This window comes from Pelobates fuscus, chromosome 8, assembly GCF_036172605.1.
Source record: "Pelobates fuscus isolate aPelFus1 chromosome 8, aPelFus1.pri, whole genome shotgun sequence".
In the NCBI taxonomy this organism is placed as follows: domain Eukaryota; kingdom Metazoa; phylum Chordata; class Amphibia; order Anura; family Pelobatidae; genus Pelobates; species Pelobates fuscus.
In genome coordinates, this window is record NC_086324.1 from 135,019,691 (window position 1) to 135,034,425 (window position 14,735).

The 14,735-nt window shown below is 38.8% G+C and overlaps 2 protein-coding genes across 2 annotated transcripts in view; one reads left to right on the forward strand and one right to left on the reverse strand.

The window, feature by feature from the left end:
* The window catches only part of LOC134571302 (uncharacterized), a 35,239-nt gene extending 25,204 nt beyond the window's left edge, over positions 1-10,035 (forward strand). The window contains exons 12-15 of the mRNA XM_063429478.1: positions 3,550-3,698; positions 5,905-5,974; positions 8,529-8,746; positions 9,974-10,035. Coding sequence (XP_063285548.1) covers positions 3,550-3,698; positions 5,905-5,974; positions 8,529-8,708 — 399 coding nt within the window. The 3' untranslated portion in view covers positions 8,709-8,746; positions 9,974-10,035. The remainder of the gene's footprint in view (positions 1-3,549; positions 3,699-5,904; positions 5,975-8,528; positions 8,747-9,973) is intronic.
* Positions 10,036-13,135: 3,100 nt separating this feature from the next.
* The window catches only part of TMC7 (transmembrane channel like 7), a 61,529-nt gene continuing 59,929 nt past the window's right edge, over positions 13,136-14,735 (reverse strand). The window contains exon 16 of the mRNA XM_063430328.1: positions 13,136-14,088. Within this exon, the coding sequence (XP_063286398.1) occupies positions 14,026-14,088 (63 nt within the window). The 3' untranslated portion in view covers positions 13,136-14,025. The remainder of the gene's footprint in view (positions 14,089-14,735) is intronic.

The following is a 14,735-nucleotide window of genomic DNA, read 5'->3' on the forward strand; positions in this document are numbered from 1 at the left end:
TGGAGCCTGGTTGCTGGAGACTGACTGTCTCCCCTTTAGGTGCATAGCTCGGCTGCCGGAGGGGGAGACCGACTGTCTCCCCTTTGGATACATCGCTCTGTGGCTGGGGGACAGGACCGACCGTCCCTACCCCTTGGGCTGTAAGTACAGAGACTACGGTCCCATCTGCACAGTCGTGGGGCTTAACATCTCCCCTTGGTGGGTTAGGCTGCCGCTGGAGAGAGGGTGTAACAAGCTCCTCTCTCTGGACGGTAAACTGCCGCTGGGGAGAGGGGGTAGCAGGCTCCTCTCCCTGCCACTCTCTCTGCTGGTGGAAAGGGGGACCAGCTGTCTCCCCTTTCATTCTCTTGTCCGACTGCTGGGGTGCGAGACTGACTGTCTCTGCTCCCGGCAGGACACACTGCCGCTGGGGAGGATGGACGACACCATCAGCTCCCTGGGGTACACACTGCCGCTGGGGAGGATGGACGACACCATCAGCTCCCTGGGGTACACACTGCCGTTGGGGATCTGGGCCGACTGCCCAGCATCCCTGTAGAGCTGGTAGAGAGACCTCGGTCCCATCTCCACCTGCCTGCTGGGGGCCTTTCCAGTACCACTCCATGCAGTCCTCTACTTTGGGTTTCTCTGGTTTGTGTTGGAGGAGGATATCGGCTACCTCATCTTCTTGACCATGACTCACCATTAACAGGATGAAATCGTGCTCGAGATCACGTGACCTCTGGTTCTCTTCAAGCAGTTGCTGTATAGCTGCATCAACAATCACCTTCAGGGGATTCAGGCCATATTTGGCTATTCTCCTCATTACCTCAGTAGCAAACTCTACGCCTTCATATCGATAGAACATGACTGCTGGTGGGGACGCTGTACGAGTACTGGCGTTGCCCTTACTTTGTAATCCAGGAATGGTGTTGTCTGTAGCTGTCCCTCTGGTTGTAGGAACGATCCCGCCGCTTGCCACCAATTGTAACGGACCGTTTCAGCATAAAAGGGAATAAAATCCGTTTAGGCGATAATCCCCTTTCCTAGAGACAGGCACAGCTACTGCAGAACACCAAACTCCCGATCTGGATACGAAATAACACTCCGAACTGGAACAGCTGAACAAGAAAAGCATACAATCCGCTTACACTCCTGGCAGTCAGCTTACAATCCAATTCCCCCCAAGAACGAGACGACACTTCATTTTGAGGGTTAAACAGCAACTCATTTACTCAGGGCTACCTGCCCAGTATTTATGCAGGTCTCCCACCTGGTGGACACTCCCCTAGGGGACCAAATGGAAGACTGTAACAAAGGACAGACATAAACCAATTACAGACACACAGCAGTAAACATTCCCACAATGCATCCTGGTTTCCTCCCTTCTGCCCTGGAGATAATTGTAGAGGTAATCCAATTATCTCCCAGGACAAAGACAAGACTCCATTACACATGTGGGGATCTAAATACAGTATTATGCTTTAAAATATATAAAGTCACTTTTATTCCACCCAACACAGACATGTTACATATCCCCAGATAGCTCAGGTCTGGGTGCACATTATTAGGTGAATGGCACCCAGACTACACGAATACAGTTTAATCGCCATGGAGCCAAAGTCTTTAATCACACAAATAGGCTCCATGGTATAGCTATCTGGGTTACTACAATTCCCATAGAAATACCGAATTCCAGTGTTCGGTTAACCTTGTACGATTAGGACCCAGGCGACAGACGGCTCAGCGGTGTTCGTGCAATTAAGTGTCCGTTTATAGTTCCATAGAATCCTCGCCGAACACCGCTGGTCTTTCGCACGATTAAAATGGCCGCTACCTCATGGTCGGCAAACGAACAAAGGCCACCCAGCGTTCATCAATTAAGCTGCGGTTAACCGCAGCTTCTGGGCGGTTAATTGACGGCACACTCCATCTCCTAGGTGGTCCCTCATACGGTAGTTTGTTCGGTAGCTGGAATCTACCGAACACCCCGGCTGAAAGGCACGAATATGCCTTTCTGCAGGTAAAATAAAGCTTTTTAAAGTCTGGTCCATAGTCCATAGGAAGCAGGCGAGCAACCAGGCTTCTCCAGCTCATAGTGGCGAGGTTGGTTTCGCCACACATAGACTTCCAAACACGTTCACTAATACATACATAGACAGAATCTTCACATTGTCTAAGACTACATTTTATTTTAAAAGACAATAATTTGGGTTTTATATCCTCCCTGTAGCATCAACATACCTCCCCAACATCGAAGTCTGAAATTGGACACCAGTGGGAGGGGGTAAAGGGGGCAGGCCAGTGATGTTATTATGTCACTGACTGTCTAAATGGAGCGGTCCCACCTGACGTGAACGCACACCAAACTGCCTGTCAATCAAGCAGGCCAGTCCACTAAGAGCAAACCATGCAGGGAGCACTGTTTCAGTGTTCTCTGCATGGTCCTAGGGTCCTGAGTGTAGTGACAGTACATCTAATTATGAGCTTGTGCTACACTTGTTGTTGGGCTCCTTTCCCCGGTGTCCTCAGAAGCAGGACACCAGGGACCAATGTAGTTATGGCGGGACACAAAGGAGTTGCTGGATTGATTTTGCTCATTTAAATAGAAAATAGTGACAGAAATTTGGCTACACTTTTAAATGTAATTCAAATCATTCTTCTGAATATTGGGATTGTCCCACTGAAATTGAGACTGTTGAGAGACCTGCATCCATAATCCACTGGGCTATATATTCTGTTTGATTTAAGGGAAGCTGACATCTCTTAAACAAAATGTTAGTCCCATCATTATCTTAAAGGAACACTATAGTCACCTAAATTACTTTAGCTAAATAAAGCAGTTTTAGTGTATAGATCATTCCCCTGCAATTTCTTAGCTCAATTCACTGTCATTTAGGAGTTAAATCACTTTGTTTCACTTTGTTTCTGTTTATGCAGCCCTAGCCACACCTCCACTGACTATGATTGACAGAGCCTGCATGAAACAAAAACTGGTTTAACTTTCAATCAGATGTAATTTACCTTAAACAATTTTATCTCTTGCTCTGTAAATTGAACTTCAATCACATACAGGAGGCTCTTGCAGGGTCTAGCAAGCTATTAACATAGCAGAGGATAAGAAAATCTAAATTAAACAGAACTTGCAATAAGAAAGGATAAACTTTAGATTACTCTTTACAGGAAGTGTTTAGGAAGGCTGTGCAAGTCACATACAGGAAGGTGTGACTAGGGTTCATAAACACAGTGATTTAACTCCTAAATGGCAGAGAATTGAGCAGTGAGGCTGCAGGGGCATGTTCTACACACCAAAACTGCTTCATTAAGCTAAAGTTGTTTTGGTGACTATAGTGTCCCTTTAATGTGATGGACTGCAATATGCTATTATTTTACATATTACAAAACAACTCATCACTTTAAAACAAAGCATGAATTGCTTTACTCCACATCTTGTTACCTTGATTATGTTTATTAAACCTAATTAGTCCCAGCATTGATAGTGAAATTATTTTATGTTTATAAAAAAACTTTTCTATCAAAATGTATTTATTTTTTTAATTATATTCCTAGAGAAAAGTAACGAAACCAGCTGTGATATCAAAAAGATCGGAGTCCGTGGGAGACAGCACACGTATTTTTCAAATTGCTTTAGCTGCGATAACGAATAACGATACAACCGAACTTAAGAATCTGTGCCGTCGCAATTTCTTTCTGCTCAGGTACAATATCTTAAATCTATGCACAGTATTTTCACCATTCTTGAAACTAATTATGTAAAGTCAGTTTTTTGTGTTTTCTTGTTTTAAATTCACCTTGTACGTCAACATTAATTCCAGCTTGAAGTTATTGACATATCATTACTTACCATAAACACTGAGAAAACCTGCCATCAAAACAAATAATAGGCATTAAGTTGCTATTCGCTTTTTTCCAAGTTAAGTACCTAAACGTTTTGGCACATTTGGGAGAAAACACAAAACTCAGCAGATACAGCGTCACACAAATTTAAACCTATTTAGTTTCGAAAAACATCGCCTGAGAGGGGATATGATAACATTATACAAATATATTCGGGGCCCAATACAAACCATTGCATGGAAATCTATTCACAAACCGGACTTTGGAATAGGACACGAGGCCATGCTTTTAGACTGGAAGAAAGAAGATTTCGTCTAAGGCAAAGGAAAGGTTTTTTTTATTGTAAGAACAATAAGGATGTGGAATTCTCTACCTAAAGAAGTGGTTTTATCAGATACAGATGTTCAAACAGCTACTAGATGCATACTTGCAAAACCAGAATATTCAAGGATATAATCTTTCAATGTAGGGTAATAACTGCTTGATCCAAGGATAAATATGACTGCAATTCTGGGGTCAAGAAGGACATTTTTTCCTAGTTTGTTGCAAAAGTGCTTCAAACTGGGTTTTTTGCCATCTTTTGGATCAACAGCAAAAAACAAATGTGAGGAAGGCTGAACTTGATGGACGCAAGTCTCTTTTCAGCCATGTAACTATGTACTTGATTCCTGCAGAACAATGTCTCCTTTGGCGATATTGAGAGCTCTGGTTTTTCAATCTGTATTTGGCTGGAGCAATGAAACAAGCTGTTCTTCGTTAACGTTTAATCTTGGACACAAAGTTGTCCAAACTGCCACGTGATTGGAGTTCAGTAGTTTTGGCCATAATTTGCGATTGAAAACTTAATCAATGTGAATCATTCATCACTGGTGAAAAATCATGGACGGCTTGAAATACCTTATAAAATCTTGAATCCCCCTCACCTCATTTTAATCCACTAATTGTGTATCATGCATTCAGATTAGTTTGCGAACTCATCATTCCCAAATCATGGCATTACTTCAGTATCTTTACTATTTCCGGTCTCTATGTTATAAAACTACTAATAAACTTGCAGATCTCTATAGTCTTCCCCCTAGAGCAGGCTTCCCCAAACTCCGGCCCTCCAGATGTTGCTCAACTACAACTCCTATGATTCTCTGCCTATCTATTTCATTCATAGAATCATGGGAGTTGTAGTTCAGCAACATCTGGAGGGCTGGAGTTTGAGGAAGCCTGCTCTAGAGAAAGGAAAATGGGTGATCTAGGACAATAGGGACTCTCCCACTCACATAGTGGACATTTTAGCCCAAAAGAGGGTGAGAAATATCAAAAGTGAATGGAAACTATATTAATATTAATAAATATACCCCAAATAAAAACATGCATTTATTTAATTGTGCATTTTTTCTCAAAAACAACTTGCAGAGTTTATGTATTAAGTATTTGCAAGCCCTCCCCTACTTTCTGTGGTTGCCCATTCACACGATTACAGACTTCCCAATGCAGCTCCATGAGAAGTCTTTGCAAGGCAGGTGCTCTGGGCTATTGCTGCCTCTTGAGTTAAGCTCTGCTGAGAGCTAAACTACCAGGAAGTAAGAGGATCAGTTGTCTGATTGACAGTCAGGTGTGTGTAAAAAAGTTAATTTAGAAAATTGTGAAATTATATTGATAGTGTTTAGTGATCCGGAGTGTCCCTTTAACCCCTTAAGGACACATGACATGTGTGACATGTCATGATTCCCTTTTATTCCAGAAGTTTGGTCCTTAAGGGGTTTAACTGTTTTGGGTGTTAGTTTTCCCTTAATAAATATCGGATAGACCTAATTGGATTGTAAGTTGCATACAAATGCTAAAACCTGAAATTCACCTCTCGGTTTTTCCTACCTACTAGCTCACTCCTCCAGGGTTATTCATTAAATTGAGAATTCACTTGTCTTGTGAAGCTAGTCTCCCTGTTTGTAATAAACTATAAAACTAGAACACTGGACTCCATGCTAGTCAGTTGATATTTTTTGTTTAATTAGTAATATGTTGAGATATATCTCCCGCTAATTTATCTGTTTATTTTCATCCAAATACCTGTAGTTCAACAGACAAAGAAGGTAAAACGCTCCTTCACCATGCAGCAAGTCAAGGGAGTGACAACATCTGCCAGGTAACGTTTGTATTGATCAGTAGAGGTTTACTGCCAATCAGAGATAACACACTAATATACGTGCTATACATTATAGAATACGTTATCTTAATAGTCAGAAATGGGTAACCTTGGCAATCCACGTGTTCGAAAACCAGGCGTCCTATGATTCTCATGATTCAGATATATTTTATCCTGTGTTGCATAATGCTTTTCAGAAACATATGGGATGCCCAGGTAAATATCAGTATCCAAGATCAGTGACAGGTCATTTATTTATTTATTTTAATATTCAACTAACGTCAGCCTAAATGACACCATATTAAGTCTAAACATGTTAGTGTAAGGACTTGCCATACCTTCCATGTGTGTAATGCCACTACCAACATAAGACTTTCTAAGCAGTGACACAGCAACATAAACAGGAAGTGAATGTCTATACCTGGTATACAGAAATGACCCTGTATAGATAAACATTAAAGGGTTACTCCAGGTACTACGACCACTTCATTTGCTGTGGTCAAGGTGCCCGAAATCTGTATGTGCAGCATTTCATTTTGAGGCACTGCACATACTGAAACTAACCCTGTTGCTGCTGGATCCCAGAACTAGAGTGCCCAACTGGCTAATGTCACTTCTGTGCATATTTCAAAGCACCGGATCTAATTCAGCATCAGCTTACCGCTTTCAGCCAATGAATGAGTGGCAGGATTGACATCCAGCGTCTGGAGCTCTGAAGCAGCCAGCTGTTGTAAACTCTGTTTCAGAGGACCTTCAGCATCCGGCAGGACCAAGTAAGAGGCAAGCTGTTTTTCTCCATTACCGGGTAACCGCGCCAGTAGACTGTAGAGGTTATGACAGTTGGAGACTTGGAGTAACCATTTAAGACCAATTAGAAGTTACAACTGTTTTGAAAAGGAATTTACCCAATGATTGTTCTGTATTAAAGAGGCACTATAAGCAACAAAGCCACAACAGCTCAATCTTGCCTAGAGTGTCCTGGCACTGTCCCTGTGTTTACTATCAACCATTTAGGAAGAGTTTGATACAAACTGGGGCTCTTCTATATGTCAAGGCAGTGCCACATCTTTGCCGCAGTTTTAATATGTAGTTAACAGTTTTGCAATATTAATGTCAATGCTGTCCACTACAGTAGGTGATTGTCAGAGAGCACTCTCAGCCAATCTGTGTTGCTCGGATTAGACTAAATTGACATTAATGATGACAAAAGTGGTAATTATAAATGTTTGTCAAGGAGGGTAGCGGACTTTAAGAACCTGGAAGAGTCCAGGCTCATGATAAACTGTTCCTGTTTGATAGTAAAGGGACACTCGGGGCACCTACGTAGTGCATGTGATGGTTTTGGCCTCATCGTGCTATGTTTTTTCTCTAGGTTCAAAAAGCATAGTACCGCCTCCTTAGCGACACCTCCCTTTTGCAAGAAATCTTCCTGACTGGAATGTAAACAGTGTAGCTCAGCCAATGAGAGATCACAGTAGATATCACAGGTCACCTAGTATTTGTATAGTATTTCAAAGACATGCTAAGGGGAAAGGGGTCCATTAGTAGGAAGACAGTGATTAGCTGTAGGGTAGAGTCAAGTCATCAGCTCAGCTCACGATAATCTTTAATTGGCTTAGTACTTCTACTAAGGAGGCTGTTTTTTTAAATTAGCTAAGGCTGAAGGTGGTGTTCCACTGCAGAAAGGTGCAGCATTGCTGGACTTAGCTCAAGGCAGAGAGCTTCTAGCTCTCATCTGGGACCGCAGTATGCCAGTTACCACCTGTTTAAATTCTCAAAGCATTAGCAAACATTTTGCTTAGAGTGTATGAGCACCAGGGCACTTCTGATACCATAATTATTATAGCGCAGTGTAGTGGTTATGGTGTCCTTTTAAACATTGCCACTACACTGACCGGTTGTTTATCTTGCTAGGTTTCATTACCAAAAATAAACAATACAGTGTTTCTCCCCACAGGTCTGTAACAAAAACACAAAAACATGTTTTAACAGGTATCGGATAAAGAATTGCAGTGGCAGGGTGGCGGGTGACAGGGAGCTGATAAAAAATAATAGCTGCATGTCTCCTTGTCTCTCGTGCTCTTTAAGAGACTCCACCTTGGTTCCACTCAACCACAGATTTTTGTTATTCTGTAGAAGCTTGTTTCTTTTTACTGTTAGCCTCGCATGTTCCTGTCACACGCACAGGCATAGCAGCCAGCAACTAGCGGTAAGTCATCCTAGACACTGAACCACTAGCACATATGTATTGCCACTTTGCATATTTACCCTTCTATATTTACTTGCACATGCCTGAACATGACTAGAACACGTTCCTTCACCTCACCTCAATACATGAAATGAGAGAATGTATCACTGTTATTGTATTATGCTTATTTATCCTATTTTTGCTGATATATATTTATCTTTTTCTCTGTAATGTACTCACTTTGCTCCAATAAACAAAGATTGACAACAAAAAAAGTTAAAACAAATTATCTGTCACAATTGTGCTACCTTTGTTACCGAGTCTCTTTTATACATGGTCCCCAATGAGTCTCTATTTGCATTGTAGGTTCTTCTAGCGACAAATGTTGGGATGATAAACATTGACAGACAGGATATTTTTGGAAAGACAGCTTTGCATTATGCTATGGAAAATGGTAACAACAAGACGATAAAATTACTGTTGAATAATGGAGCAAAGCCAGAATTTCCTGATGAAAATTCCAAAACTTTCTGGATGTTACATTGAGATAAATACAAGAGAAGTGATAATGATAACGCAAGGAGGTAAAGAAAACAAAGAAAAGCTAAAGCTTGCTCAATCTACGGAATAATAAGCGCTATGGAATCTGTTGGCGCTATATAAATGACAATAATAATAATAATTATCTACTATTTATAATGTTCAGTGGTTTTAGATCACCTTATGTTCTTGGTACCAATAAGCTTATCTTTATACACGGTAAATAGAAAAGTCGCCACATTTGACTTGTGCTCTATGCCAACATGGGGAGCTGGAAGAAGAGGTATCATCTCTATATAATGTATTTAACTTTATTTAAAAAAAAAAAAATTGTAAGCATTACAACGTTTGTGTGTGTGAGGGAATGATAGAATATATATCAGGGCAGAGCTTAGAATTTGCTGGGCATAGAGAAGCTAAAAGCATGAATATATCATAGGGTATATGTTTTCATAAAACAAACAAAAAAATAACAAACACACTGTAATCAAGTAAATAGGACCTAGGCTAAAAGAATCTCACCGGTCTAATGGTAGAATTTACATAATTTTGTTTCCACAGAGACTAAGTCTATCTGCCGTGCAGGTGAGAAATGTAGGGACACAAAGTTGTAGAATATTGCATATTCTATTAGGTGTGCTTGGGAGCTAATTTTAATTTTGTAGACATTTTACTGCAGAACTTCATCATTTTACTATACCTTGTAATAAATTACCTTTATAAATTCATACGAAAGGATTCATTTTTTTTTTTTAAAAGGTCAGAGCAATAACTGGTACGTATGTTATGATGTTATGAAACTACGCTATTTTCCGATTTTAATTGATCGTCCAGTCGTTCTCTGAAATCTGAGAAAAGCACGGACTATTTTATCTAAAGGTCATACAGGGTAATCACCAATAATGTTTAATCAGTTGACAGAACTAATCTATTAAAATGTGTGTATATTATCGTGTAAGTGCATAGTCCAGTAACCTTGACAAAGAACCCAGATGAAGAGATAGGGGCTTGTTTGTGCAAACCCATATTGTCGTGTTTTTTAACCTGTTTATTTCAGATTAATAACTGTAGAATCCTTTGTCTAAAGCTGTCCATGCTGTATATGATTTGCACTGCATTTTGTCACATAAGTAGCTGTCATGAACTTAGTCACTATTGCTATAGAAAGATGCAGAAATGGGGCATGTGTGCCAATATTGTATTGCAGTTTACTTTTCAGAATTTAAAGTATTTATGTTTTCTTTCGTTTTATTTTTTCCTTTTCTTATTAGGTGACAATTGTGAATATATCCAAAAAAAAAAAAGATACAAAGAACGAAGTTCAATCTAGAGAAGAAACAATTTCGGGATCTGAGCTAGCCCTTCTTATTATCACGTTATAATACAATGTATGTCTCAAAGCCTAATCTTAATATAGTAACCCTTTGTATAAAGAGATTTTTAAAAAATCACCTTCTAGTTCTCTCATACAAAGCATATTTACATACGCTTAGTATTTTTATACTCTGGCCCTTTAAAGCTATATACTATTTTCTGTCTCTAGTGAACCCTCAGTTGATCAGAGGCGCTACCATACTTTTTCCGCTTCATATGTGGGTTCTTACATAGTTACATAGCTGAAAAGAGACTTGCGTCCATCAAGTTCCCCCTTCCTCACGTATGTTTTTGCTGTTGATCCAAAAGAAGGCAAAAAACCTAGTCTGAAGCGCTTCCAATTTTGCCACAAACTAGGAAAAAAATCCTAGTAGCAGTCAGATATCTCCTTGAATCAAGCAGCTATTACCCCACTAATTAGAAATGATATCCCTGTATGTTATCTTAAAGCTTCAGCAGAAGTGGACCTCTAGTTTACTAAAAGAACCCTGAAAACCCTTTGAGGTGCATTGCATTAAAAACGTCTTCTTGGGACCAATGGGTAATACTTAAATCAAAGAACACTTGCAAATAGCTTTTGCTTCTCGAATATATCCAAAGTGGTTTTGTAATTTTTCCACATACTTTAACAATGCTGCATTTAAGTATTCACCCTTCTTGGATGTTTCCACAATTTGAAGTTTAGCAATTTCAAGCTACAATTGCTTTAATTAGATTTTTTTATCATTTCATTTACACAACGCACAATACACTTTGAAGGTGCAAAATGTTTTACAATATATAACTTAAAAATAAAAATAAAATATATTTTATTGCATTCACCCCAGTTCTTATGAACCCCCTAAAATAGCTTTAGTGTTCTTTTATTACGTTCTGGAGAAGCGTCAATGACAAAATATCACCGATATGGGACATCCTCTGAACACAGATTATAAAATATTGGAGGAATATGGAACAAATATGCTCCTGCCTAGAAACGCCAATCTCCAAAAGCAGGCAGAGAAGCAAGCAAGTTGCCAATGGTAACTTTGAAAGAGATGTGCAACCAAAATAGGAAAACATGTCCAGTAGTATAAGCAAAATAAAAACATATCAGATTTTGCAAGGTACATGAGAGACATAGCAAACATGGAAGAAGGTTATCATGTTCTGATTAAAGGGACACTATAGTCACCAGAACAACTACAGCTTATTGAATTTGTTCTGGTGGGTATACTCCTTCCCTTCAGGCTTTTTGCAGTAAACACTGTATTTTCAGAGAAAATGTAGTGTTTACATTACAGCCTAGGGATACCTCCACTGGCCACTCCTCAGATGGCTACTAGAGGTGCTTTGTGGGGCTGTTCAGTGTCTCCATCCTCTGCATGCAGACACTGAACTTTACTAATTAATTCAATGCATCTCTATGAGGAGATACTGATTGACCAGGGCTGTGTTTGACTTGTGCTGGCTCTGCCCATGATCTCCCTCATTGACAGTCTCAACCAATGCTACGGGGAAGCATTGTGATTGGCTCAGACCAAAACTTACTATATTTAGGGAGGCAAGAGGGGATATATAGTGTTTTTTGTTTGTGTTTTTAGCTTTAGCTGAAAATGCCAAGTGTGACACAAAGCCAACACATTACAAGTGATAAAGCCGGTTAAGATGATAAAACCAATGGAGAATGAGAGCTAAACCGATGGAGCCAAATACAGGATAATTCTAGAATAAATGATTTTTTTAGCCTGCAAGAGACCTGCAACTGGGTTGCACGTTGTTATCCTTACCTTCCGGCAGAATAATGACCCTATGTGTGTTACACATATACAATAATGTGTTTTAAAACAAGAACGTGAATGTCTTAGGATAGTCCAGCCAAAGGAAAGATCTCAATCAATCTAAGAATCTGGGAAAAATCATACTCACCAGAAGGTCCCCATCAGATATGACCAAGCTTTTGCAAGATCCAGGTGTGCAAAACTGGTCGAAACTTATCTCAAAATAAATATAGTTACTATTACAGCTAAAGATTCTATCATGTACTGACATGTGTAACCAACAAATGTCTGTTTTTGTTTAATTAAATAAATTAAAATTCCAGGGTGCAAAATTACAAAATGTGAAAAAGTCCAAGAGAAAGAATACTCATGTAAGAAATATGTTGTATTTCATGTCTCCATGTAATGATCTAAGTACATAGATATATTTCTACAATGTCCAAATGTCAAAGTAAAATACTATATCACACAAATATTACAATATACATTTTTATTCTTAAATTACACAATCGTATTTTTTGGCGGTTAGAATCTGTATTAAAAAGTAGTGGTCTGTTTCTGACAAATTTGCTTTCCAGAAGATTGTATGAAATAATATGATTGCATCTCCACCCAAATAAAACTTGAAGTTTGTTGAAGTGTTTGGAAAATTGTACCACTTTGTAATACTTGTCTTGCGCCATCATTTTGAACAAACATACAGTCTAATTAGGACATAAATGTAATCTGATAAAGGAAACCGTTGGGTTACATTGTATGATGTTTATTTGTTAAAACAGTCAAAATACAGTAGTTGGATACATTTTGTCCACATGACTGAGTTAGGAACTTAACAAAATGTTTCCAAATTCCAGACTTTTCTGTTTGTGAGTAACTGCCAAGGGGATAGCAAATGTTTGGCCAAAATTCCCAAACTAAAAAACTAGCTGAGAAGTTTTCAAAATCATCAGTTTTGGCCTAACATTTTTGCTTCCCTTGCAATTTTCAACAATTCTCAGTTAAATTAACAAACCATTCCACAAGGAGGCTTTCTGGTCAGTTCAATAGCGCAAATATTGATGAAAACATCTCTCTCTATAATTTAATGATATAGCAGAGTGTAGAGATAATGTTAAACTCATATTCTAGTTCAAAATATTATATTAATTGGATTGATTTATTAAATAGTAAACTTTGGTAAAGTGAAAACCAAATTGCAAAATTCAAACTAAAATGGCCACGCTTTGATTACAGCTTAGTTTCAGTATTTTTTATATTAGAAGATTTTTTTAAATAGTCCATAAAAATATTAACTCTTTCCACCTTCCATTCCTTTTGATTAATGCTTGCTACATTTACACATATTTTAAAATACATAGAATCTTATACAGTACATTCTAGGTTATAGATATATAACCAAATGCCCGTACAGACTGTCTCACTCCTTTGTGGAATTTTGAGACTGGTGAGATAGAGCTATGTCTTAGGTTTTTATTATTGCATAAACTGGAGAATGTTATTTGTGCATTTTAAACCATGTAAGTTATTTTATCATGAACGTATATCCATGATCATTATTCAAGTTCCAGGAGAGGTATAATTTGAGTAAAACAGTATTGCCTACATAAAGAACCCAAATCTAATTCAAAACCACTAAATAAAAATGGAGAGCTTTTATTTGCAACAACATTGACCTAAAACACAATATTCTACACTTAAAGGTAAACATACAAAAAAAATACACACATACAGTTGACTCCATTTAAATTCTCATAACCTATTATTACTTTAAAATCAGTCATTTACATTTTAAGATAGCTAGAGGAGTCCTTAACACTTAATGTCATGCATTCACAACACCGAAACTTTAATGCTAACTAATAAGTACAATCTTCAAATTAGTCTATCTGACCCATGTCAACATATTTTCCAGCACAGGTCTGTTATAGTCGCTTAAGAACAAGAAAACAAAATAAAAAGTGTGTTTCTAAAGAAGACAGCCCCAACATGTGCTGAATTTTTCAGTGACACTGTTAGTGTTTGGGTTTTCCTATGAAAAATAAGAGGAGGTAAGAGAAAATTGTAACGTTAATATTTTCTCTTCACTGCTGCATTTGATTCAATGCATATGAATCCCTCCACCTTCAGTAAGTGCAAGTGCCCTAAAAAAATGTAAAATAAAAAAAATCTGTGGATGCCATTGGGGAGCATTAGGCCTTAAAACCCTGAGCTTCAGCCAGTCGTCTGATCAGAAAAAGTTTATCCCGGCTTTCCTGTAAAACAAAAATAAAAGTTATCTTAAAAGGTGCATTTACATACTAGAAAACACAGTTGATGTCATCAGAGCAAGAAGTACCTTCTTAGTTTTTAAAATGTTTAAAGTTAAAGGAACTCAAAGAACCATAACTACTACCTCGCTAAAGTGGTTACTGTGCCAGAAGTGTTCTGGTGCCCTCTCACAGTAAGTAGTCAAACCATTTGAGAATAATTTCACAACTTACCTGGGGTATGCCAGGTATGTGTCGCTGCTCCTCTGGAGGCTCCAGCAAGTTGCCTCTATAAGCTCCACTGTCCTGCCATACACCGCTGTCTCATTGGCTGAGAGCTCAGTGCAGGAGGTTTTTCAGCTTCAGAAGAGGTTGTGGCCAGAGCAATGACATAGAACAAGACAAGCCTTGTGGACCCAAGGTAAGTTGTCAACCTGTGCTTAAGGGGTTTGACTACATTATGTAGGAGCACAGTCTCTTCCATACAGTTCTGTTTTGTACTCATACACATGCACAAATGTATAAAATATGCAAAAGTGATGAAGATATTGACATGCCAAAAGAAAAGATAAACCCTATACTTCCCTTTTCACTCCGGCCCCATAATCTTCTGGATAACATTTCAAGGTGATTCTTTGAAAAAAAAAACCACA